The 24767-nt window shown below is 52.6% G+C and overlaps 1 protein-coding gene across 1 annotated transcript in view; it reads right to left on the minus strand.

Moving 5' to 3' along the window:
- LOC129638166 (uncharacterized) overlaps nt 1-24767 on the minus strand; it is a 154118-nt gene that overhangs the window by 118218 nt on the left and 11133 nt on the right. The window contains exons 5-16 of the mRNA XM_055562730.1: nt 22964-23129; nt 22748-22885; nt 21615-21810; nt 19822-19946; nt 15413-15513; nt 12001-12166; nt 9757-9942; nt 9477-9629; nt 7427-7571; nt 4625-4783; nt 3718-3842; nt 1107-1301 (exon numbers count right to left, since the gene is read on the minus strand). Of these exons, the coding sequence (XP_055418705.1) occupies nt 1107-1301; nt 3718-3842; nt 4625-4783; nt 7427-7571; nt 9477-9629; nt 9757-9942; nt 12001-12166; nt 15413-15513; nt 19822-19946; nt 21615-21810; nt 22748-22885; nt 22964-23129 (1855 nt within the window). The remainder of the gene's footprint in view (nt 1-1106; nt 1302-3717; nt 3843-4624; nt 4784-7426; nt 7572-9476; nt 9630-9756; nt 9943-12000; nt 12167-15412; nt 15514-19821; nt 19947-21614; nt 21811-22747; nt 22886-22963; nt 23130-24767) is intronic.

Raw genomic sequence — 24767 nt, forward strand, 5'->3', positions numbered from 1 at the left:
AGCAGCCCTACTTGTAACAACCCCCAAACCGGAAATAACGCAAACGTTCATCAACAGGTGAATACGTAGTAAACAGACTGCGGTCCATCCCTACAATGGAACACTACTTGACCATAGGAAGAAATAAACTATTAGTACACCCTGCACGATGGATGAATCTCAAAATAATTACACTGAATAGAGGAAGTGAGGCCAGAAAGCAGCACATGCTTTAAAGACAAAAGTATATGCTGCATGATTCCATTTACGCAACATTCCAGAAAATGCAAACTCATCTATTGTGACAGAAAGAGCATATCACAATAGGGGGGCAGGGGTGGAGCAGGAAGAAGGGATTAAGGAGCACTAAGAAACCTTTGGGGGTGATGGATATGTTGATTTAGTCGATGATGGTTTCATGGTGTATTGCTGCTGTTTCTCAGTCACAAAATCACGTCTAACTCTGCAACCCCGTGGACTGTAGCCCGCTGGGATCTTCTGTCCATGGGATTTCCCAGGCAACAATACTAGAGTGGGTCACCATTCCCTCCTCCAGGGCATCTTCCTGACCCAGGGAAGGAAGCCTTGTCCCCTGCATTGGCAGGCAGATTCTTTACCACTGAGCCATCAGTGAAGCCCCTTCACGGTATTTACATATGTCAAAACTTGTCAATCAGTATGTGTCAACACTTTAAACACATACCATTTATTGTAGGGCAATTACACCTCAACAAAGCTGATTTTTAACGTTACTCAGTGCTATTAGGAGTCAGAACAGTGGTTGCTTACCTCTGGTTATGGGTGAGTAAACCAGAATAGAGAGGCAGAAGGGTGCCTCTGGGGAGCTTATGAGGGTCTGGGTGCTGGTTACAAGATGTTTCACTGATGGAAACACACTTCCAAGGTGGGTACTTTTCTATGTATGTGATATATCAAATGGTTTTTCAAAAGAAGGCAGGCTAGCAGCTCCCTGCTGAGATCTGACCAGCAATTTGCTTCTGTAAGGGGGTAGGGGTGGGAGGGCAGGGTCAGAGTTCATGGACACCTGGGTCCCCCAGTCCCAAAGCCCAAGCTGGCACCTGACAGGAGGGAGGGTGAAATGAGTTGGGCACAGGCACTTCCCTTACCTTCTGCTGCAAGTCTCTCATCTTTCTGGACCTTTCTCCTGTACAGGCGGGGTCGGCCGGCTGCAGTGTGGGCCCTGGCTCTGCCTCTGGGGGCTCCTTCGCCTGGGCTTGTCTCTCCTCTTCCTGCCCCCAGAATGACTTGGGGCCAAACAGCCTGTGGGCCATTTCCTCGGCATTTTCCAGCCGGAGCCCCAACTGGGAAGGAAAGTCAGGGGCTTAGGGAACAGTAACTTGGTTATAATAGTAACCAAGAGCTGTAGGGTTGGGAGCTTGAACAGGGGGCTCCAGGCTCCCTAGGGCCCATCCAGGCCCAAATGTCGAGAGATAAAATCTCAGCTCCACATCTGCTTGGCAAATGCCACACAGCAAGAATTCCGACCAATTCTTTGAGGCCTGGTTCAAATGTCACCACCTCTGGGACGCCATCCCTGAATTCCCATATTACCGGCTCCATACATCTCCCCTCCCCACCCCCAACCAAATTTATTACCCCTTCCTCTGAGTGTCAAGCACAATACTCCAAGGTCACACTCAGACTAATTTGTGTGTCTCCCTGCAAGATTTTGAGCTCCATGAGAGCAGGGACCTGTGTCTCATTCACCAAGTGCACTCAATGCCTGATGAGATGGTTAATTCTGTGTCTACATGACTGGGCTATAGGGTGCCCAGATATTTGGTCCAGTGTTATTACATATGTTTCTGTGAGAGCGTTTTTGGATGAGTTTAACATTTAGATCAGTGGCCTGAGTCGAGCAGATTGCCCTCCATAATGTGGGTGAGCCTCATCTAATCAGTTGAAGGCCTGAATGAAACAAAGGGCTAACCTTCCTCCAAATAAGAGGGTGTTCCTCCTGCCTGACTGTCTTCAGACTGGGACATTGACTTTTCCTGCCTTCGGACGGGAAGTACACCATCAGTTCCCCTGGGTCTCCCAGCTCTGCTGACTGTAGATCTCTGGGACCTGTCAGCCTCTATAACCCTGTTGGTTCTACTTTTCTGGAGAACCCTAACAGATGACCTGACTGATTCTCAAAATCTGATGGATGAATTAATGAGCCCTTCCTTCATCTACCTATCCATCTACCCATGTGTTCACTCATTCTTACATCCTTTCCTTCCGACCTCTCATCTAGCTGTCTATGACAGCATTTTTAGAGAAATTACCAGAAGTTCAGCCCTTGGCAGATCTAAGCTCAGGTGCCCAGCAGGCAAAGTTTGGATGGTAAGTCCCCAGTTCTCCATAAATTAGAAAGCGCTGGGATAGGGCACAGAGAGCCCTTCCTCAGACAAGCTCCAGGGACCTGGGGGAAGAGATGGAAGGGCCCCAAGGTGTTATATTACTTCAAAGCTTGCTGGGCACATGACCTCAGAGATCATCCCTTTTCCATTGCTTCCGCTTACAAATCATTTTCCACATTCAAATTGCATTGTCACTCTCCAACTTGAAACCCTTCCTCAACATGGTCCTGCTCCCTCCCTGAGCTCCCATCTTAACATTCTCCTCCTGTTCTATAATCTATTTCTGTTCCTTAAACACACCAAGCCCTCTCTCTCATCTCAGGAATGTTGCACACACTGCCCTCTCTCCCCCTGGAAGGTTCTTACCTCGGTTTTTCACACTACTGCTCCCACTCATCCTTCAGATCTCTAAACTCACTACTTAAAGTTGCCATTGTTTTATGAAAGTGTCTACTCATTTCTTATGTGTCTACCTCTCTGGGCTGTGAGCACCAAGAAGGCAGGAATTACATCTCTTGATCATCATCATATTCTCTGAGCCCAGCACACAGCATAGTTCCTGGCACATGTTAGGTAGAAGATGGATACTGTGCAGTTGATGATAGGTTCATGGACAGATGGATAGAAGGGTGGATAGATCAGTGGAAGAACAGATGAAGAGAAGGGAGGGTGGGGAGACTGACAGACAGATGTATGGATGGGCGGAAGGGTAGATGAATAAATAGTGGATGAGAGAGTAGACGAAGAGATAGTAGGGGTATGTGAATGAATAGATGGATGAGGATAGAAGCATGGATGGAAAGATGGATGGATACAAATGTATAAACATATGGAAGAGCATGTGGACAGATGAGTAGGTATGTAGTATTAATAAATAGGCGGATAGATGGGTGGATGACTGAGAATAAATAGATGATCGGATCAGAGTGTAAATGGAGAGACAGGTGGGAAGGTACATAAATGGACTGGTGGATGAGAAGGATGAATGGATGACTGTATGGATGGGGTGATGGATAGGTGGATGGATAGCTAAGTGGGTGCATAGATAGATAGGTGGGTGGATGGGTGTATGACTGGTAAGATAAATGAGTAGGTGAGAGGGTAGATGGAGAGAGATGGGAGGTACATAGATGGATGAGACAGAGGGAGAGAAGGAGGGATATGGGGGTCATAGACGTATGGATTTATGTATGGGTCAGTAGGCTGGATGAATAGACGGGTGGATAGGCAGATAAATGGGTGGGTGGAGGTTGGGGGCTGGGAGTAGATCAACAGATAACAAGTGAGGGATGGAAAGATGGATGGATGGGATGATTTCTGGCCCCAAGCCCAGGAGACACCTTGAAGAGGCTGAAACAAGGCCCCCTCTTACCTCCAGGAGGTTGAAGGCATGACCAAGAGCATGGATGGTCAGGTTGGCTGTGGCAGAACGGGGGAGGAAGGAGGCTGGAGAAAAGAGAAGGGTCCCCTCCAGGTTGGCTCCCAGGCTGCCTGATGCTGGAAGAGAGAGAAAGGATCAGTGCCCACCATGCTACTCACAGGGCAGGAGCTGACAGCCAAGGGGCTGGAGACAGGGCTAGACACACGGTGCATCCTCTCAGCCAGGACAGGAAGCTCAGAAGTAAGCCTTATCAAGGGCAGAGAGAAGGTCACGAATGTACCCACATCTGCTGATAGGTGGGGGGCAGCCAGAGCACCCCACCCTGCCCCCCAGCTTTCCAAGTAGCTGAGGGGGGTTGGATACTTAACCTAGAATGGGGTCTTTTTTTGATTCTGTTTAATTACAAGGAAGCAGTTGTCTCTGATTGATGCTAATCTCCCTTTTAACCCAGGGAAAAGCAGTTCTCACCGCCCTCAGCAGGCAAGAACCCGTGAGAATCCAACAACAGTGTTTCATGGTCACCGCATCTCTTTTTAGGACAACCCTATTTTTAGAATTAAACTAATCTTCTGCTAATAGTAGCAATAAGAGGTTTTCTTTTAGCATACCAGTAAGTTTAAAAGAACTAGTTTAGAGAAAAGACGGAAGTACTATTTTATTGAATGCTATGACATGGCTCATATTTAACTATTTTTTACCTCTTCCGACAAAAATGCCAGGTTGCTATGAGGATACAGGAAAAAAAAAAAAAAATCAAGCAGATGGCATATGACTATCTGGACATTTAGCAACAGACATGGCCTCAGCCTTATCCACATGTCCTCCGGAGTCAGAACTCCCGGGTAGCCAAGCTTTTGTGGTCCCCAAGGAGGACAGCGCTGGCCAGAGATGCCCATACCTGAGCGGAAGGTGACGTCAGAGTAGGACGAGTGTTTCCACACCTCTGGATGGAACTCCCGGCTAAGAATGTCTTGAGGGACAGCTTCCCGGAGGCTCTGTTTCAAGGGGTCGTCCGTCTCCAACAGCTGCAGGAGGTGACTCCACACAAAGGAGCCCACTGGAGTCCAGTCGCAGCCAGTGGGGAGGGGAGGGGAGGGGAGGGCGATGAGGGAGGGCCCACAGCTGACACAGTACAGAGAAAAGACCCCCAGCCTCCCGCTCCAGGTCCTGCTATTTCTACCCACCAGGGGCTTCTCAGGAGCCTAGCTACTGAGAACCACGTCCTTTTTGTAGATAAACAGCACACAGAAGCGCCTTAATGGAACTTGGAAATCTAGGCTGCGCAGGGCATTCTGATGCACTTTCCTGAAGGAAAAGGGAGCCCACTGGAGTCCAGTGGGGACTGGACTGGTTTGAGAGTGTGGGGAAAGCCCTGGTTTGAAAGTCAGACCTGAGCCTGCATTCCGGTTCCACCACTCATGAGCTGTGTGACCTTGGGCTGGTCACTCCACTTCTCTGAGCCTTAGTTGCCTCATTGGTAAAATGAACTATAATGACCCATCTCCCAGGGCAGTTTGCACAGATCAGTCAAGGGCAGAATCTGGACCTAAAGGACTGAGTATCTTTTAGGGTTGGGAAAGGGTAAACATGCAATCCGTGATGGGGACCCTCCGAGGCTCTCTGGAGAGTTAAAAATGAAATGAGTGCACCGAGTGGAAGGAGTCCAACAGAGGATATTATTCTAATTGGGAACACCAACCCCCTTGCTCATCCCAGGCTCTCAGAATGCCCAGCAGGGGGCTTCTAGAACAATCCACCATGAAACAGAGGTGAGAATGTTTTTGTTCCCATCAGGCAACACACAAGCCTGATACCCCAGGGTCTCTACTAAGGCTGCCCCTTGGCTGACCCCCTCTGAGGGGCTTGGCCCAGTGGTCTATTGGTATAGAACAGCCCCACCCATCCCATCCCACCCTAGAAACTGCCAACAACAAACTGTGGCTTCGAGTAGCACCATTTCTTTCCCTTTGGGGGCTGGGGAGGCGTCATTTCTTTAGAAAGTAGTTTAGCAGCAGCATATCAGACTTTTAAACGTGTGTGCACACCTTTATGTTGGCTGAGTGTGTGTGTGCTAAGTCATTTCCATCATGTCCAACTCTTTAAGACCCTAGGAACTGTAGCTTGACAGGCTCCTCTGTCCATGTGGATTCTCCAAGCAAGAATATTGGAGTAGGTTGCATTTCCTCCTCCACAGGATCTTCCCAACCCAGGGATCAAACCCACATCTCTTAACGTCTCCTGCGTTGGCAGCTGGGCTCTTTACCACTAGCGCCACCTGGGAAGCCTTTTATGTTGGCTACTTCTGGGAAATTATCCTCCGGCTAGATTAGCAAAAGGGTCTGAAGGGGGATGGACAGAGAGATTCATTTTGGTTGCTGTTTCTCATGGCAAAAGACCAGAAAAAAAAAAAAATCTAAATGCCCATCACTGGGGACTGGTAAAGCGGACTATGGTTTAAGCTCCTAGTGGAGCATCCCGCAGCTGCAGCTAAGAGCCCAAGTGCCCTGATGTGGAAAGAGCTCCAGTACACACTGAAGGCAGAGACAAGGGGCACAACAGTGTGTGCACCATGATCCTGAGTTGCTGCTGCTGTTACGGTGATAACACATCCATGTTCATACACGCGCTACATGTTCTGATGGGACACACAAGAGAATGGTCAAAGTCAGTGCCTTCAGGAAACAGGACTCAGGGATCAGGAGGGAAGGAAGGTGGCCTTTAACTTTCCACTTACTTCTTGCTGTCTGCTTTGAAATTTTGGCTGCATAATCATAGCAGAGAATGAGATAGCTGCATGGCATAATTGACTTGATGGACATGAGTTTGAGCAAACTCTGGGAGACGGTGAAGGACAGGGAAGCCTGGCACGCTGCCATCCATGGGGTCGCAAAGAGTGGGACACAACTGAATGACTGAACAACAACAATAACAGCAGTAGTGATAATAACATTGACAGTTAACAGCTATGCATACAGCACTTACAATGTTCTAAATGCCTTCTTGTATTCATTTTATGCTTCCTTTATGACGAAGGTACTGTTATTACCCCCATTTCACAGTTGGAGAGATGGAGGCTCACAAAGGTTTGGTCATTTGCCCAAAGGCACACAGGTAGGAAGTGGCTGAGCTGGGACCTGAACCCAGTCAGGCAGTCCCCAGGCTCTCAACTCACTGTGAATTATGTCAAATCACTGTGCACTAGGAAAAAACTTCAAAAATTACAGTCCCCAGGCTCTCAACTCACTGTGAATTATGTCAAATCACTGTGCACTAGGAAAAAACTTCAAAAATTAGCTAAGCCTATTTTATGAAGTTCTACCTGTTTAAAAGGAACTCTGACCCCACAAGGGGTCTGAGATTTGCAGACACTGTCCCTGGTCTGCCTCGAGTCTCTCCTCCCCTCCTCTCTCCTTTAGGTGGTGTGCCATGACCTGGCCAAAGCTAGAAAGGAGCTCAGCGACTGTCACCCCATTGTACAGATGAGGAAACTGAGGATCAGAGAGAAGCAACTTCTGGGTTGTTCAATTGCCACCGGGGTAAGGAGGGCATGTGAGGCTACTTGCCCTGATGGCGCGGCAAAAGAAGGGGAACAGAAAGGGATGGGAAGACACCTGAGGGATGGAGGCAGAGTGCTCTGGAAACCCCGCACCCATCAGGTGGCACCCAGGCCAGCCCCTGCCCCCCACCTGCAGCTGCTCACCCTGGGTGGACTGCTCTCCGGACTGGGTACGCCACACCTGGGCAAACACCTCCTCTCCCGGGCACCTCATCAGGGCCAGGTAGGCATTGATGCGGATCTCAGAATCCTCCTCGGCGTTTTGGTACAGGCTGGAGAGCACGGATCGCTGCCTCGGGCAAAGGGAAAGCCATCACCCAGAGCCCACCCACCCCCACCTGAGAGCGCCATGTCCCCTTGTCTGCCCTGGCTCCAGCAGGAGTCCCGCTGCCTTGACCCGGCTCTCCCAAAGTCTCCACTGCTCCCAGACTCTCACCTGTGGCCCGACTGTGGGACGTGGGAGTTTGCCCAGTCACTGCTAATACCTAACTTCCCAGAACCCCACCCCAGAGCCTTAACAACTTCTATAGGTAACAATGGTAAGGACTTCCCAGGTGGTGCCAGTGGTAAAGAATCAAACTGCCAATGCAGGAGATGACACGTAGGTTCGATCCCTGGGTGAGAAAGATCCCCCGGAAAAAGAAATGGCAACCCACTCTAGTATTCTTGTCTGAGAAATCCCATGGACAGAGGAGCCTGGTGGGCTACAGTCCATGGGGTCACAGAGTCAGACATGACTTAGCGACTGAGCACCATGCAGACAATGGGTAAACAGGCAGGTGTGGCTACATTCCAAGAAAACATCATCTGTGAAACATCTATGAAAACACCATAGCAGCAGACTCACAGGAGGTATTCCCTCTACAGATACTCCCCTTGCCCCCCTTCCTAAGCAAGCCACTTACCGTACCCTGCGATTCCCTCCCTCAGCACCTGCTGGTTCCCTTCACGGCACAGCCATCCGCCCATCCACTCATGCAGCAATATTAACGGAGCACCTATCATGTGCCCAGCCAGGTGCAAGGGAACAGCTGTGAGCAAGACAAACCCCGCTCTGTCCATCCGAAGCTTACATTCTGGTGCAGAGAGACAGATAGTAAAGCAGAATATACAGTACATTGCTGCATGCTAAGGCACTTCAGTAGTGTCTGACTCTTTGCAGTCCTATGGATTGTATCCCTCCAGGCTGCTCTGTCCATGGGATTCTCCACGCAAGAATACTAGAGCAGGTTGCCATGCCCACTTCCAGGAGATCTTCCTGACTCAGAGATTGAACCCATGTGTCTTGCATCTCCTGCACTGGCAGACGGGTTCTTTACCACTAGTGCCACCTGGTAAGCCCATAACTGCTAAAAAGGGGGAAATAGAATAGGGAAGCTGGAGGCCTGGGGGAGCTTGAAAAGGTCAGTTGCAGGTGAAAGGAAGCCAAGGAAGACCCCCTACAGTAAAGTGGTTTCTAAGTAAAAACCTTCTGTAGATAAAGGACTAAAGCCTAGGGAAATACAGAGGAAAGGCATTCCAAGAAAGGAGAAGAGCATGTGTAAATGGCCTGAGGCAGAAGTGAGCCCTGGAGGCAGCATGGCTGGGCAAGAGTAGCGGGGGTGAGGGAAGCAGGAAATGAAGCCAAGAGGTGCTCGTGGGTCAGTGGTCAGATCACTGGAAGGACTTTGACTAAATGAGGCAGGAGCCACTAGTCCAAGAATCAGCAAACTGCCTGCAAAGGGAAAGATGGTTAATTTTTTTGCCTTTGCAAAACATACAGTTGCTCTTGGAACTACTCAGCTCCACAATTGTAGCAAGAAAGCAGCCCAGACTACACGTCAATGAACAGGCAGTGTTCATTGTGTTGCTGTGTTCCAACAACACTTTACCTACAAGAACTGGCAATAAGCTGGATGTCGACCAAGGACCTTGCTGACCCCTGAACCAGCGGTTTGCAGCACTGATGGTTTGTGTGTGGCGTGTTTGTAATCACTCGCTTACTTGGGTATTCGATGAATACATGCCCCCCCACCCCAGATACAGGCTCTATGAGAGCAGAGACCTGGGCACCTGTTCACGCCAGTGCCCAGCACATAGTAGGTGCTCAGTAAATGTGATGAATGAATGAGCAAGCGAAGACGTGCATTAACAGTGGTTCAAGACCCACTCTTGCCCAATGCCAAGCCCAGTGAAATAACTCCCAGGCACTCACATCCGCAGAGCAGGGAACCCTCCGGAAGGCCTGGATGGCCCCCAGCCGGATCTCAGGGGGGCAGCTCCCCAGGGAGGCACAAGCGCTCAGCTTGGGGGTGAGAGCCGTGGCTGCCCGGCCAGCGTTGCCAATGGCCTTCAGCACGAACAGGAGCTGAAACAAGATGACGGTGGGGCCTTGAGGCTGGTGGTGGAGCCCAGCCCACCCGCCCAGTCTACAGCTCGCCTGCTTGGCAGGGACCCCCTCAAGGGCCCATGCCCAGGGTGTGGGCTGTCCTCACCTGATCAGCGTCTGAGGGCTCCCGGAAGGTGCAGTTGGCACCCACGGCATCTCCCAGGATACTCACGAGGGAGCTGACACCAGACAACTGCTCACAGGGCCCGTCCAGAGACACACACAGGTTGTGCACCAGAGCTGAGATGCCCAGGAAGGCGCTGGAGCTGGCCCCCGGAGTCTGCAGCAGAGGCTGGGGACAGAAACCAGCCCCCACCCCAGCCAAGAAGCCTGGTAAGGGGTCTTTCACAGGCCTCCCCATGGGACGTTTCCTAAAAATACAGATGCACCCCTCCCCGACTCCTGAGGGTGTAAATAATTTGCCTGTGGGGGACCTGCAAGGAGCATTTCTTAAAATACCCCAGGGGGCTCCTCTGGTGGCTCAGGAGTAAAGAATTTGCCTGCCGATGCAGAGAGACCCAGGTTCGATCCCTGGTCCAGGAAGATTCCACATGCCATGGGACAACTAAGCCCAAGCACCACAAAGACTGAGCCTGTGCTCTAGAGCCTGGGAACTGTAACTACTGAAGCCTGTGCCCCGCAGAGCCCGTGCTCCACAACAAGAGCAGCCGCAGCAATGAGACCACGCCCACAACTAGAGCAGCCCGGCTCGCCGCACCTGGAGAAAAGCCCACGCGGCGCTGAAGACCCAGCACAGCCAACATTAAATAAACCAATAAAATTATTTTTTTTAATGCCCCAGAAGACCTTTTCTGTGCATCCAGGATGGACAACAGTATCTCAGGCTGACAGGGGACACTTGGCCAGGCTGGAGACAGCGTAAGCTGTCACAACTGGGGGTCAGTGTGTTCTTGTGATGGTATGAGAGAACAAATACAGTCCAGAGAGGCACAAGCTCTGGGCTAGCAGGATGAGAAACGGCAGGAGCCAGGCAAGCGAAGAGCCTGGACTCCAACAGCCCAGGGACCCACCTGCTCTGCTCCCTGTGTGTCCCTGGCAAGTGGCCACAGCCGCGACACCAGTGTGTACATAACACTTAGCCCACATCAGAACGCCTATCAGTCTGCACCATCCCAAGGCAGAGAAAGCACCTTGCCTGAGGTCGTGCTGGTAAGGGACTAGGCTGGGTTCTAAAGCGGGGTAGGGGTGGTATCGCGCACCCGAGTCTGCGCTTTAAGTCCCCCACCCCCCACACTTCTGCACTTCTGCTGAGCAAACAGAGGAGAGAGAGAAAGGAAAGAAGGGGACGCCCAACCCCGCCCGGCACTGGCTGAGTCCCCGCGGGCCCTGCAGGGCACTGCTGTCTGTGTGGCCACCGTGTCACCTGTTAGGCTGTGAGCAATGCCCCTTGGGCCCAGTCCTAGCCTGGCTCTGACTCAGTGCCCAGTTCCCTGTTGAACGGAGCCAACCACACAGCCTGCATGGACTGGCCCTACTGTAAACGCAGGTATCAGGGGCGGGGGGGACAGGGGTGAGTGCTCCCCACGCTCCACCTGGACAGTTAGTCAAGAGTCCGACCAGCATGAGGGACTGAGAGATCCTGCTGGAGACCCCTCCCCCGCATCAGCCAGCCCAGGGGTCTCCCATACACTCCCCACTGGTGGCCTCTGAATCCTGGCCCCCTGTCAATCTGGGAGGGCAGAGTGAGGAGTGACAAGTGAGCCTGCCCCCTGGTGGGTGAGGACACACCCCCCGAGTGAGGACACGCCCCCAGGTGAATGAGGACACGCCCCACGGTCCAAGAAAAAGGCACAGCAGCTGCATCACCTGGGCCAGCTGCCCAGCCTCCCAGGGCCTCAGTTTCCTCATCTGTAAAATGGGAGGGATAAAAGCACCTACATCATAGAGGCATCATGGGGGTTAAATAGGACCTCCTTGGGTTGTTAAAAATCCCTAGCCTAGTTTCACACGCTTTCTTAATCCTGAGACTCATTAAATACGCTTGATTACAAGAACAATAGCAGCTCTAAACTGCTGGGTCTCCCCACGAGGCATCCAGAGAAGTGCTTTACATTCAGCATCTCATTTCTCACCACGAGCCCAAGAGGCAAATACTGTTCGATCTCCATCTTATAGATCAGAAAAACGGGCTCAGATAGATCAGGATCACGCAGCTGGCTGGGACACTGCTGAGACTCAAACCCCGTTTCTCTGATCTGCCTCCACTGGCCCCACCAGGCAGAGGCACAAACCCTGGAGGACAGCAGGTCCCCCGTCCCTCCCTGCTGCATCCAATCAGCAGCGGAGCAGGGGCGGGGCCACATGGGTGGGGGCAGGGCACAGTGCTCACCAGCAGCGCGCGGACCATAGCATCTGTGGGCTCCGGGATGAAGGCCAGCGACCAGAGCCACGCCTCTGTCTCGTCTGCCTCCACCTCCCCAGACATGATGAGCTCTGCCATGAGGCCCACGCAGGCCTCGGTGCCACAGGAGGGCAGGGCATCCACCAGCGGCTGCCTGACATGGAGAGAGGCCCAGGGAACCTCACGATGGCGGCCTACACGCCCAAGTGTCCTCCAGGATGCCTCCCTCATGTAGCCTCCGGTCATCTGGGAGCAATCAGAGGCTCAGAGAGGTAAGGCAGGGACGTGTCCATGTTCACACACCCAGAAAGGGGCTGAGCCAGACCCAGGCAGCCTGGTGGGGATTCTGTGCTCTTAGGGCCCCGGAGACACCAGCAGCCCTGTCTGAAAGTTAGTCGGTCAGTCGTATCTGACTCTGTACAACCCCACGGACGGTAGCCCACCAGGCTCCTCTGTCCATGGCATTCTCTGGGCAAGAACTCTGGAGTGGGTTGCCAATCACCTTCTCCAGGGGATCTTCACAACCCAAGTATTGAACCCCAATCTCCTGCATTGCAGGTAGATTCTTTACCCTCTGACCTGCCAAGGAAGCCCAATCTAAACCCTGGCAATTCAGCCCACTCTGGAGACACAGCAGTTTGGGGCGATGTGAGTCCCTGCCCACTGCTGTCCCAAAACCAACCACACTCACCTCATAGGACAAGAATCCCTTGCAAAGAACAGGAGTCAACAACTGTCAGGTGGCCCCGCGTTAAACAGAAGCCCCTCATTAAACCTCTAATGCTCTCAGCCCAACATCACAATCTTTCCTTTTTCTTTTTTTGAAATTACAGAAAGGTTGGTATGTTCAGGAAAGGTTTTGAACCTTTGCACAGTGATGAGTCTACATGGGGAGATGATGGCTGAATGTGGGTGGGTGCCTCAATTACAGTAGAAATGCGAGGCTCCCAGGGATGGGTCACACAGGCAGCAGGGTACACAGGGTGGAGCGGATTGGGCCCTCCACCTTATCAACCCTGATGAGTGACATCCACGGCCACAGAGGGCCAGGCATCCCACCCACCCTCGACTTGCACACACCATCTGCCCATAAACAGTCTCTGGCCTCAGTTTATTCATCTATAAAATGGGAATGCTCATGACTGGGCCAGCTCCAAGATGATCATGAGGCCTCAGGAACACAAGCCTCTTCCTCTGGAGATATCCCACCTGCCCTTCCCATCTCTCACCCTTGTATTTCCTCTCTTTCCCTTATAGATTTGGGCCCAGGAAAACCAGGCTCTGGGCAGACATGGAGGAGGAGGTGAGGGCAAGAGAAATCTCTCAAGAGTATCAGTCGTCTTGGAAACTTCTAGATTTGGGGATGATCTCCCCACCTCCCTGACTCCTAACATCTAGGTAGACAAGCGAGACACAGGGACTTGTGGGAATATCCCAAGTGACAAGTAGGGTGAGTCACCAAGGGAATAGGGAACTCCACATGGAGACTCAGAGGCCCCTCCCTACAGCAAAGACAGCTAATATGTGCCCAAGTATCACTTATATTTAAGACCCTAAGAATTTGATGGATAAGCACAGGCCACCTGGGTTCAAATCTAAACTCGGCAAGTTTGGGCAAGTTTCCTAACTGCTCTGTGCCTTGGTTTCCTTTTACAACTGTTACATAGGAATAAAACCACCTACCTCATGGGGTCATTGTGAGGATTAAATGAGTGAACACAGATAAAAGGCTTGGACGGTATCTGTGTGTTATTAGCTATTAAGTTTGGTCGTCGTTCAAATAGACATGTGATAATGTTGATTCACGGGCTTCCCTGGTGGCTCAGACTGTCTGAAGAATCTGCCTGCAGTGCAGGAGACCTGAGTTTGCTCCCTGGGTTTAGAAGATCCAGTGAAGAAGGGAATGGCTACCCACTCCAGTATTTTTGCCTGCAGAATCCCCATGGCAGATGAATGGATAAGAAAGCTGTGGTACATATACACAATGGAGTATTACTCAGCCATTAAAAGGAATACATTTGAATCAGTTCTAATAATTTGAATCAGTTGGATGAAACTGGAGCCTATTATACAGAGTGAAGTAAATCAGAAAGAAAAATACCAATACAGTATACTAACGCATATATATGGAATTTAGAAAGATGGTAACGACAACCCTGTATGTGAGACAGCAAAAGAGACACAGATGTATAGAACCGTCTTTTGGACTCTGTGGGGGGGGGGGGGGGCAGATAATTTGGAAGAATGGCATTAAAACATGTATAATATCATATAAGAAACGAATCACCAGTCCAGGTTTGATGCAGGATACAGGAGCTTGGGGCTGGTGCACTGGGATGACCCAGAGGGATGGTATGGGGAGGGAGGTGGGAGGGGGGCTCAGGATGGGGAACACGTGTACACCATGGCGCATGCATGTTGATGTATGGCAAAACCAATACAATACTGTAAAAAAAAAAAAAAAGAATCCCCATGGACAGAGGAGCCTGGTGGGCTACCATCCATGGGGTCACAAAGAGTCAGACATGACTGAACGATTAACACACTGGTGGCACAGTGGTAAAGAATCCGCCTGTAATGCAGGAGATGCAGGTTCAATCCCTGGGTCGGGAAGACCTCCTGGACAAAGAAATGGCAACCCACTCCAGCATTCTTGCCTGGGAAATCCCATGGACAGAGTAGCCTGGTGGGCTAAGATGGGGTCTCAAAGAATCAGACACAACTTAGCAACTAAACAACAATGTTGATATGGTGGGCGGCAGTGGGTTGGGTGGATTTCTTTCTTATTTCTGAGTCAATAAAGTATTTTTCAGGTCTCAAGATCTGAGAGCCTTTGAAAAGCTCACAGACCTGAAATCTGAATCTTGTGGGCCTAGTGAACAGCTGAACTTGGGAAAGGAGCTACAGGTTTCCCCCTCGACCCTCTACAGTCCTCTGCCCCTGGAGGCAGGACCTCAGAACTTCCCCTCCACCCTTGGGGCCTCTCTATACCCCTTGCTGGCCCCACATCAGCAGGGTGTGGGCGTGGATCCCAGCCCTGCTCAGCACCCCCCACTCCCAGCAGAAGGGAACCCAAGGCGCATTGGAATGCTAATTCCGGCTCCCTGCCAGAGGCACCCTGTGTGGGGAGGGAACAATGCCTGTCTTTATCCCCGCCAGGCCCCGAAGCCTCCAGTCTCCCCAGCCTCCAGTCTCCAGCCCCCGTGGGAACCTCCAAGCTCCCCGCTTAATCGTCTTCTTGGCAGATGTCCCCAGACTGAAGGACAAGTCAGGAATTAGATAACATATCACAGGGATGAGCTGAAATGCCACTACCATCTCTCGATGGCGACCTAGGACAGCAGCAAGATTATCCAGCCCCACCAGGACCCCCCAGCCAACTCCTGGCCCAGCCCCTTACCAGTTGTCTCGGCATTTAAAAGAAAGTCCCCAGAGTTCCATGAGCTCATCCGCAGAGAGGCCTCGGAGCTCAGACACCAAAGTCAGGAACAGTTCTGTGGCCTGGAAATCAGAGGGGGCAGCGTGAGAGACTCGAACCCCAAAGGTCACCTCATCCATCCCCCTGTCTCCAGATGTGCTTAGTCACTCAGTTGTGTGCGACTCTTTGCAACACCATGGACTGTAGCCCCCCAGGCTCCTCTGTCCATGCGACTCTCTGGGTGAGAATACTGGAGTGGTCACCATTCCCTTCTCCAGGGGATCTTCCCAACACAGGGATCGAACCCATGTCTCCTGCATTGCAGGCAGATTCTTTACCAGCTGAGCCATCAACATGGCTCCAAAGAACATGGGAACTCCAGTATCTCCCAAGCTTCACAGACCTAAAGAGATGAGGCTGCTCATGTGGGTTTCTTTCCACTGAATCCTAAGCTCCTGGCACATAGGCTGGCCCATTTTTATTTTTTAGTTTAACAAACATTTATTGGGCACCTACTATGTGCCAGGGACATGGGCCAGGGACATGGGGGTGAAAAGGAGAGATGGCGTGTATATTCGTGGACTTTATGCTCTAATAAAAGCCCAGTGACTGAGTGGGAAAGAATCCACCTGCAATGCAGGAGACTTGCAGGAGACGGGGTTTCGATCGCTGGGCCAGGAAGATCCCCTGGAGAAGGATATGACAACCCACTCCAGTATTCCTGCCTGGGAAATCCCATGGACAGAGATGCCCGACGGTCTACAGTCAACAGGGTCGCAAAGGAGTCAGACACAACTGAGCAACTAAACAACACGTTACAATGATCGTAATTATTGTAATGAGTCCTACCATATTTCACAAAGTGTCTGATATTTCCAACTAAAGAAAATATGTGAACGTTTTTCAGAATTATGAACAGTGATGGCTAATCGGCAGGGGTTTGCAGCTTTCGCCCCTTGTCTACAGGTCTGACCAACACAGTCACCAAGTCTCCAAACACTCGAGGAAATAAAGGACTCTATTCAGAGCCCACACCTCTCAGAGTTTCAGGAGATAGTGGGTTTGGGATGCTGGCCCCACATCCTGCCTTCCCTCCCCCGTGCCCCCTCAGTCTCAGATTTGTTGCCTCAGCCCAAACCCAAAGCCATAGAAAGAGTGATGAGGTTCCTGGCTTCCTGCTGGGTTTGGTCAAGGCCAAGAGCGAGTCCTCACCCCACCCAGCCGGGGGTCCACGGCTGCAGGGACGGGCTTGCGTCACTCAGGCCTCCTCTGCTCTCAGCGGCTGGGACTGAGTTCTGTGCACACAGCTTGACTTCAGCCGGACGCAAACAGGAAACAGGCCTCATGGGCCAACCCTCCCACCAGAGTGTCTGCCCCCAGGGTAGGCAGCATCCCGATTGTGTGACTTTTGCTGGCGGAGCTGGTGTGGGTGTGGTCACTTCAGTCATGTCCGACTCTGTGACTATGGACTGTAGCCCGCCAGGCTTCTCTGTCCATGGGATTCTCCAGGCAAGAATGCTGGAGTGGGTTGCCATGCCCTCTTCAGCAACATCGATGCACAACAGTAATAACGACGACAATGGATGCTTTGCGTGGAGCCTCCACTGTGGGCCAGGCACTGTTCTAGGCACGTTACAGACACTTCATTTGATCTTGACCCTACGAGGGGCCATGACTCTCCTCACTTAACAGAGCACTTAAGTCAGGTGACAGCGGCCACAGGGCTACTAAGTGGCAGAGCTGAGACTTGAACCCATGCTCTTAACCAGCATCCTGTACTCAAGGCCCTGGAGAGGGGAGATAAAAAGCCCCGACTGACCGTTTCCGTGGTATCAGTACTCCCACTGTGGCCATTACCAGCAGCCCAGGTGCCATCACTGAACGCGGACGTGCGGTCACTGTAGAGAAGCAAGCCATCGCGGCTTGTTTCTAAGCCACAGTGGATGCCAGTGACCACCAGCGCAAGATAAAAATGTAGTGAAATAACTAGCAGACGATGATAATGAGTACTCATTACCTTCATTTTGAATATGATTCATTTTCAGTGTAAATGGGTCTAACAATCTTTTGTTTAATCGGAGTATTGTTGCTTCCCTGGTGGCTCAGAGGGTAAAGAATCCACCTGCAATGCAGGAGACCTGGGTTCAATCCCTGGGTTGGGAAGATTCCCCTAGAGGAGGGCATGGCAATCCCCTCCAAGATTCTTGCCTGGAGAATCCCCATGGACAGAGGAGCCTGGCAGGCTACAGTTCATGGGGGTCGCAGAGTCAGACACAACTGAAGCGAGTTAGCTCCAGCACCCGTCTAGGTCACCACAGAGCACCGATAAAGTTCCCTGTGCTATACAGCAGGTTCTCATTAGAGTATAACTTCATCTTTGGTGATGTCTGCTTAGCAACCAACCTGTAGGATGTCCAGAGGCTAACCATCAGCTCTGGCAAGTCAGTACAAGCCAGCCTGGCACACCACCATCCACGCTTGGCTGTACAGAGTCGGTGTTGAGTCAGTGTCTGTGAGGTGGGTGCTCTGAGTACCCCAGAATGGTGGTCAGGAGCTGTGCCCTCCTCAGGCGTCCTCCCTGGCAGCCTGGGGACGTGGCGGGCACTGACCCGCCCACCTTCTCTCCCCATCCTCTCCTTCACTCCACCAGGCTCTTGGCCACCCCAGGCCTCTGCCCCTCACATCGAAATCCCCGGGACCTCTCTGCAGAGGGTCAGGCTGGGGAATTTGCTCTATTGAGTCCCAAGCCCTGGTTTTGTTTCCAAACTGAAAAACCCATCTTGTCTCCTGCCCACCAACAATGGGGTGGGGCAGAGGCATTCCCAGCCGAAGCCCACGGGCCATCCCCCTGGTAACCGGCGGGCCCTCTCCTGGGGAGAGGGATGCGAAGCACTGCTTGATGTGCACTCAGGCATCCCCAAGAAGCTATTTTCAGGAACAAAGTCCTCAGCAATTCACCCCAGCCCAGGGGACCTCCCTGGTGGGAACAATTTGCTTCCTTGTTAGCGCTATAAAGACAGGACAGCCGCCCCGCGCCCTCTGGGGCCACTGCTGCCAGGCTGCAGGAGGGGAGACAGGCCCGCGACATGCCTGGCCCTGAGCTGCCTCTGCTGGGGAAATGCCCAGTCAGGGGGCCGGGGCTGAGGCTCTGGGGCCAGATGGAAGGAGGCAGGTTGGAACACAGGAGGCAGAGCCGTGGTTCTCAGTGGGGTTGAGCGAGCTCCCCAGGGGACTCGGGTGACACGTGGAGACACTGGGTTATCGTGACAGGGATGGAGGTGATGCTGACACTGGCGGGTAGAGGTCAGGGAGGCGGCTAAACATCCGACAGTGCACAGGGCGCCCCAGGGGGCCAGGAGTGCCAGGGCGCCCGGGCAAACAGCCAGTTCTGTCACCCTCTAGCCTCAGGCTTGGAGCACCACCTCGCAGGGCTGTGGGCCCTCTCCTTGGGGCTGCTCTCTGACTCCTCTCTGACCCCCACAGAGCCCCCCAGATCAGGGGTTCCAGAGAGCAATGAGCTGGGGCCTTGGCTCCCAGACCCCGAAACAGTGAAGAGCCAGCTGCAAGCGTGTCTCTGCTACGTACACGCAAAATGTACAGTGTGTGTGTGTATCTGAGTCTTCAATACATACATACATATAGTCTATATTTACTGACTACACGTTCAATGTATTTTATACAAATTCAATATATTCCATTTTTTTGGCCACCGTGCAGCTTGTGGAATCTTAGTTCCCCAATCAGGGATCGAATTCAGGTCCTCAGCAGTGAAAGTGCAGAGTCTTAAGCGCTGGACTGCCAGGGGAGTCTCAGTATATTCTTGTGTGTGTATTCGTTGTTGCTTAGTCACTAAGTCATGTCTGATTCTTTTGTGACCCCGTGGACTACAGCCCACCAGACTCTTCTCTCCATGGGATTATCCTGGCAAGAATACTGGAGTGGGTTGCCATTTCTTCCTCCAGATTGTGTATGTGGGTGGGGTGGGTATGTGGCGGGGGGTGTGTGTGTTGCCATCTCTTCCTCCAGATTGTGTGTGTATGTGGGTGGGTGTGTGTGTGTGTGTCCTGAGAGATCTGTAGGACAGGCCAGGTCCCGAAGGTTGGTCTGGGGGCCCTAAAGGCCCATGTGCCCGCAGACAGGCCGATGAGAAGGAGGCCTCCTCCAGGCTCCTCTCCAGTCAGCCCTAGGTCAAGGTTTGCACACACCTGCTAGAGTTCTTCCTTTTGCTTTCACAGCCAGGCACAGCTGTGCAGTGCATAACCTGCCCAACAGTACCCAGCATCTCTAATATTGAATATTCTACCAAGTGGACCTGAAAGGATCTGGTAGGAAGAGGAAGGTATCCCAGGGCCCCAGGCAGACCCTGGCCTGGGGCTGGAGAAGCCACTTACCTCAAAGCTTGTGGCCCGAGCCAGGCACAGCCTCCTCACTGATGCAGCCCCTGCGGCCACCGTGGCTTGGGATGGGGTCTCCTCCCACTCGTACAACAAGCTGCTCGGGGTTAAGTCTCCACCATCTGAATCTGAGGTGAGACGTTCTTAGCAGGGATGACCACATGGGGGGAAATGTCAGAGTGAGTAGAAGGACCCCTGGGAGCCACTCCCACACCCTGCCAAGACTCCCTCCAGTATGTTTCTGGCAACAGGGGAGGGGAACACACACAAGAAAATCATGCCAGCGTTCCTGCTGAAGCAAAAGACGGGAAACAGTCCATGCGCCCATCAGTAAGGGATGGGCCCAGTGAGGTGACCCCCAAACCCTCTGGGTATTGCCAGAGGAAACATGGAAACCTCCTCCATGGAATGGGAGATTATTCAGCAAGAAAAAGAAATGAAACTTTGACACATGCTACAACACGATGAACCTTGGGAAGATAGGTTCATCCCATAGGATAAACCTATGGGGAGTGAAAGAAGCCAGTTATGAAAGGTCACATACTATCTCATTCTACTTATACAAACTGTCCAGAATGGAAAAATCTAGCAGTAGAAAGTAGATTAGTGGTTGCCAGGAATTGGGGGAACAGGAGGTGATGGCCAATGGGTGCAGGGTTTCTTCTGGGGTGACGAAAATGTCATAAAGTTGATTCTGATGATGGATAGGCAACTCCGACTTTTAGAAGCCACTGAATTATTCACTTTAAATGCATGAACTACACAGTATGTGAATTACATCTCAATTACACCTGTTTAAAAAAAAAAGATGAAAAGCTCATTCAACTCAATGGTCAACCAACAGGCAGGTCCTGAAACTAGATGCCCCAGTCATGGCCAGTGTCTGTGTTTGAGGGAGCCTCGGGGGGCAGGTCAGCCTAGGATCTCAGCCTGTGCTCCATGGAACCAAACGGAATGCTGGGAAGACCCAGGGCTTCAGTCCCCATCTGCTGGGTTCTCCCTGGGGTGGTGCAGGCAGCGAGCCTGTTCTCTGAGACAAACCTGATTATCCATCAGGGCTGTGGAAAAGACCCCACGGGTCCAAGTCCCAGCTCTGTCTCTCATTAGCTCTGTGACTTCAGACACGTCATTTTTACTTCTTGGACACAGCTTCCTTCAGTGAAATAAATATAACTAAAAACAACAGTAACTTCCTAATGGGGTCATGAGGAGAATTAAATTAAATAATCCACATAAAGCACTCAGCACAGATACTGGCCCACAGTAAATCCTTCCAAACTGTCAGCAGTAAGAATTAACCATCCTTATTTCCTGATTCAGGGAGACAGCCATTTTTTTCACCGCAGAAAAAATATATATCTCTTTCCCTCAGATGCATGCCTTGCTTTGTTTCTTTCTGTACAAAAATCATAGAAGGGAACCATGCTCCAGGGGATGCTCTATGTTGGCAGGAACTTTCCAGAAAATCAGGAAACCTGAGTCAGCTCGCCCCCAAAATGGTCACATTGAAGGGTCATCAGGCGTAAGGTCGATTCTCCCACAAAAGTTGGGAACCAGAAGATGCCATCTCCACTGAGAACGACCCAGAGAGGAAGCCAAGACCAAGCCTGAGAGCCATGTGAGCTGACAGAAACTTCCAGAAAAAGAGGCCGACCCTGACAATGGCCACTTTCAGAAGGTGTTCAAGGGTGTCCAGACAGGGACACAGCAGTGGAGCCTCTGCTTGCTGGAGCCCCTCTGGTCAGAGGAGACTGGGAGGTTCACCTAAGGGTCCAGGGGCCACCCCCCACCCCTGCCCCCATCACCTGTGACAGCTGGGTCCAGGGGTACCTCCTGCAGCAGGGAGAGCGAGGAAAAGGTCCACATCAGTGCAGCACTTGCCTCCCTGGAGAGGGGCCCTGCGGTGTCCAGCTGCGTGCAGGAGGCCTCCCGCAGCACGCCGGCCTGCAAACTCTGGATGCAGGTTAGACGGGAGGCCAGGCCGGACTGCTGGACCATGTGGGGAAGAGGCGGAGGCTCAGGCCAGGCCTTGGGAGTGAGGGAACCCCCCGGAACCCCCAAATTGGTAGCAACAGCCAAGGCTGGGGGAAGCCCACTGGGGACTACCTTGGAGCTTCAGGATCCCCCTCCCCATGGACAGAGGTGGGAGACCAAGGGAGGCAAGAAAGAGCAGTCAGAAGTCACCCCAAGGGGAGGAAGGATAAAGCCTCAATTGGAAAATGAAGAAAGCCGGCATCTGCAGTCCTGCAGCCGCTTCTAGATGCTGAGACTCTGTATTAGTTATGTTAATAGTGATCACCTCCTATCCTTATATAGATGCCTACTGTTTACACTGTGGTGTTGGAGAAGACTCTTGAGAGTCCCTTGGACTGCAAGGAGATCCAACCAGTCCATTCTGAAGGAGATCAGCCCTGGGTGTTCTTTGGAAGGACTGATGCTAAAGCTGAAACCCCAATACTTTGGCCACCTCATGTGAACAGTTGACTCATTGGAAAAGACTCTGATGCTGGGAGGGATTGGGGGCAGGAGGAAAAGGGGACAACAGAGGATGAGATGGCTGGATGGCATCACCGACTTGATGGACATGAGTTTTAGTGAACTCCGGGAGTTGGTGATGGACAGGGAGGCCTGGTGTGCTATGGTCCATGGGGTCGCAAAGAGTTGGACACGACTGAGCGACTGAACTGAACTGTTTACACAACACTTTCATCTGCAGGGAACCGTGGAGGAGAGAGAAGGAGATGGGGAGAAGAGGGAAGGGGAAGTCGGGGGTGGGGGGGGGGCGGGCGCTAGGCGCTGTGGGGAGAGGAGGATGAGAGATGAGGAAGTGGGGGAGGGAAAGGACAGAGCCTGGGAAGGAGGAGAAGAGAACAGGGAGTGGGCCAAAAAGGAAGGACAGGGTAGGGGCGAGCCCCGCTCTCACCTCCTCGGTGGCGGGCAGGGCCTGCGAGCGCAGGGAGGCGCGCACCCTGCGCAGGGAGCACCGCGCCAGGGCCTTGGTTTTGTGCAGCCTGCTTCCGAGTTGCTGGTACGTGGTGGGACACCTGCCCAGGATGTCCACCTGGGCGAGCGGGACCCAGTCAGCGCCCTGCTCCCCGTCACTCCATCACCCACCCCGCTCTCGAGACTCAGAACTCACCTCCTCCACGGTGTGGGGGTCGCGGACACCCGGATGACCCTGCAAGAGGCTCAGCACCGCCCGCTTCACGTTCAGGGCCCAGCGCGGCTCGGCTCGTCGGGGGCACAGGCGGACCACGCGCCCCGCTTGCAGGACGAAGCGCAGCGGCTCCCGGCCCAGGACAGCGCTGCGCGGGGGTGGGCGTCAGGGGGGGCCGGCCCATCTAAGGCCCCAGGGCACCTCTTCTCTGCTACCGCAACCTTGCCCCTCCAGCGTGGGCCCCTCCTATAGGTCAGTCCCGTAGGAAGCACGCAGCTATCCCCACACCCCGCCCAAATGGCCTGGCTTCCTAACTCAGCTCAGCTCTCCAGCCAGGTCTCAGCGAAACCACACACAAGACAGCCAAGTCTATGCTTGAAGCTACTCCCAGCCTTGTCACCACCTGAATAAAATGGGTGAACCCAGCTTGAAAAAAAAGAAAAAGCTGAACTTCCCAGGGCGTCCTGCATTGCAAAACTTCTCATTTTCCCAGCGCATTCACGTTATATAGGAAGGAACCTGAGGCTCCGAGCGGTAAGGTGACTTGTTCAGGGCCACAGCTGGGATCCGAACCCAGGCAGGATGGCTCCGGAGTCACAGGTCTCAGACACCCTGAGCTGAAAGTTGTGGAGCCCTGCACCAAGGTCACAGGATAAAAATCTCTGGAACTGACCAAACCCCATAGCAACTGTTGCCATGAGCCTCCAGATCTAACCCTGACCCCCTATTAAGTAAAATACCCAGCCTATTACCCACTCTATAGCATCCTAACCAATGACATAATGCCACTCTTCAAGTAGGAATTTTCTCTGTCTTGAGGCTCTAAAAAAGTGGCTGCTCGCCTGCAAAAGGGTTCGGCTCTCCCTTGAGCCAGCCTGCTGTTCTATCAGGGTCTCCCACTCTACCAAACTTTATTCTCCTCTCATTCTGCTTGGTGTCTGGAAATTCTTTTCCAACCCACACACGGACCATGGCAGAAGTGACTTAGGCTCCAGCACTGTAGGAGGAGGAAACAAGGCCCAGAGAGGGAGAGCGACCGGAGAGGATCACACAGCAAGTCTGGGAGGACCTGGGTCCAGAATTTAGCCCAGTGCCCTTCCCGTTGCCCCTCACCTGACACAGACCAGGAGCCTGTGTCTGGTATGGTTAGGGTTATATGCCTGGTGAGGGAGAAGACAGGGTTGGGGGCGAGGGCTTGGGGAGTACTCCTCTTTGTGTGGGGAGCGTTGAAGAGGGAGGTGCCCCGTAATGAAGGGGAAACTGGCAAAGCCCCAAACCCCACCGGGCAGCCAGCAAGCAGAACCTTGGGGGACACAAGTGTCCCTACTGAACTTTCCCGGGGAGGTCATTGCCCCCTCTCCAGCTCCACGTGGAGTCTGCCCCCACCCTCCCACCCACCGTGGCAGCCCCAAGGGCCTCAGGCCTCAAGAGAAATGCTAATGGCTCCCGCCCCTTCTGGAATAACTAGTGTCAGTCTGGTCTCTCCAGGAGCTGACAGCCCTTCGCACTGACTTAGCATTTCTGATGAGACTCCCCAGGGACAATAGCCCTGCCTGCCCCCTCGGAGAGGACCCCCCTAAGCTTTTCAGTGGGGATCCATTTGCCCCTGGCAGCTCCCCCATCCCTGTATCCCTGCACAAAGGCTTTATTATTTTTTTTTAACAAATGAATTTGCAATCAAAAAGGAAGAGGAATCTGCGGAGATGGGCTTGTCTTCAGACTGGCGGCTGGACTGAGCTTTGTGGCCAGGAAGCCACTGTCAGGAGTCCCTGGGAAACACGCCAAG

Source organism: Bubalus kerabau, chromosome 23, assembly GCF_029407905.1.
Source record: "Bubalus kerabau isolate K-KA32 ecotype Philippines breed swamp buffalo chromosome 23, PCC_UOA_SB_1v2, whole genome shotgun sequence".
Classification (NCBI taxonomy): domain Eukaryota; kingdom Metazoa; phylum Chordata; class Mammalia; order Artiodactyla; family Bovidae; genus Bubalus; species Bubalus kerabau.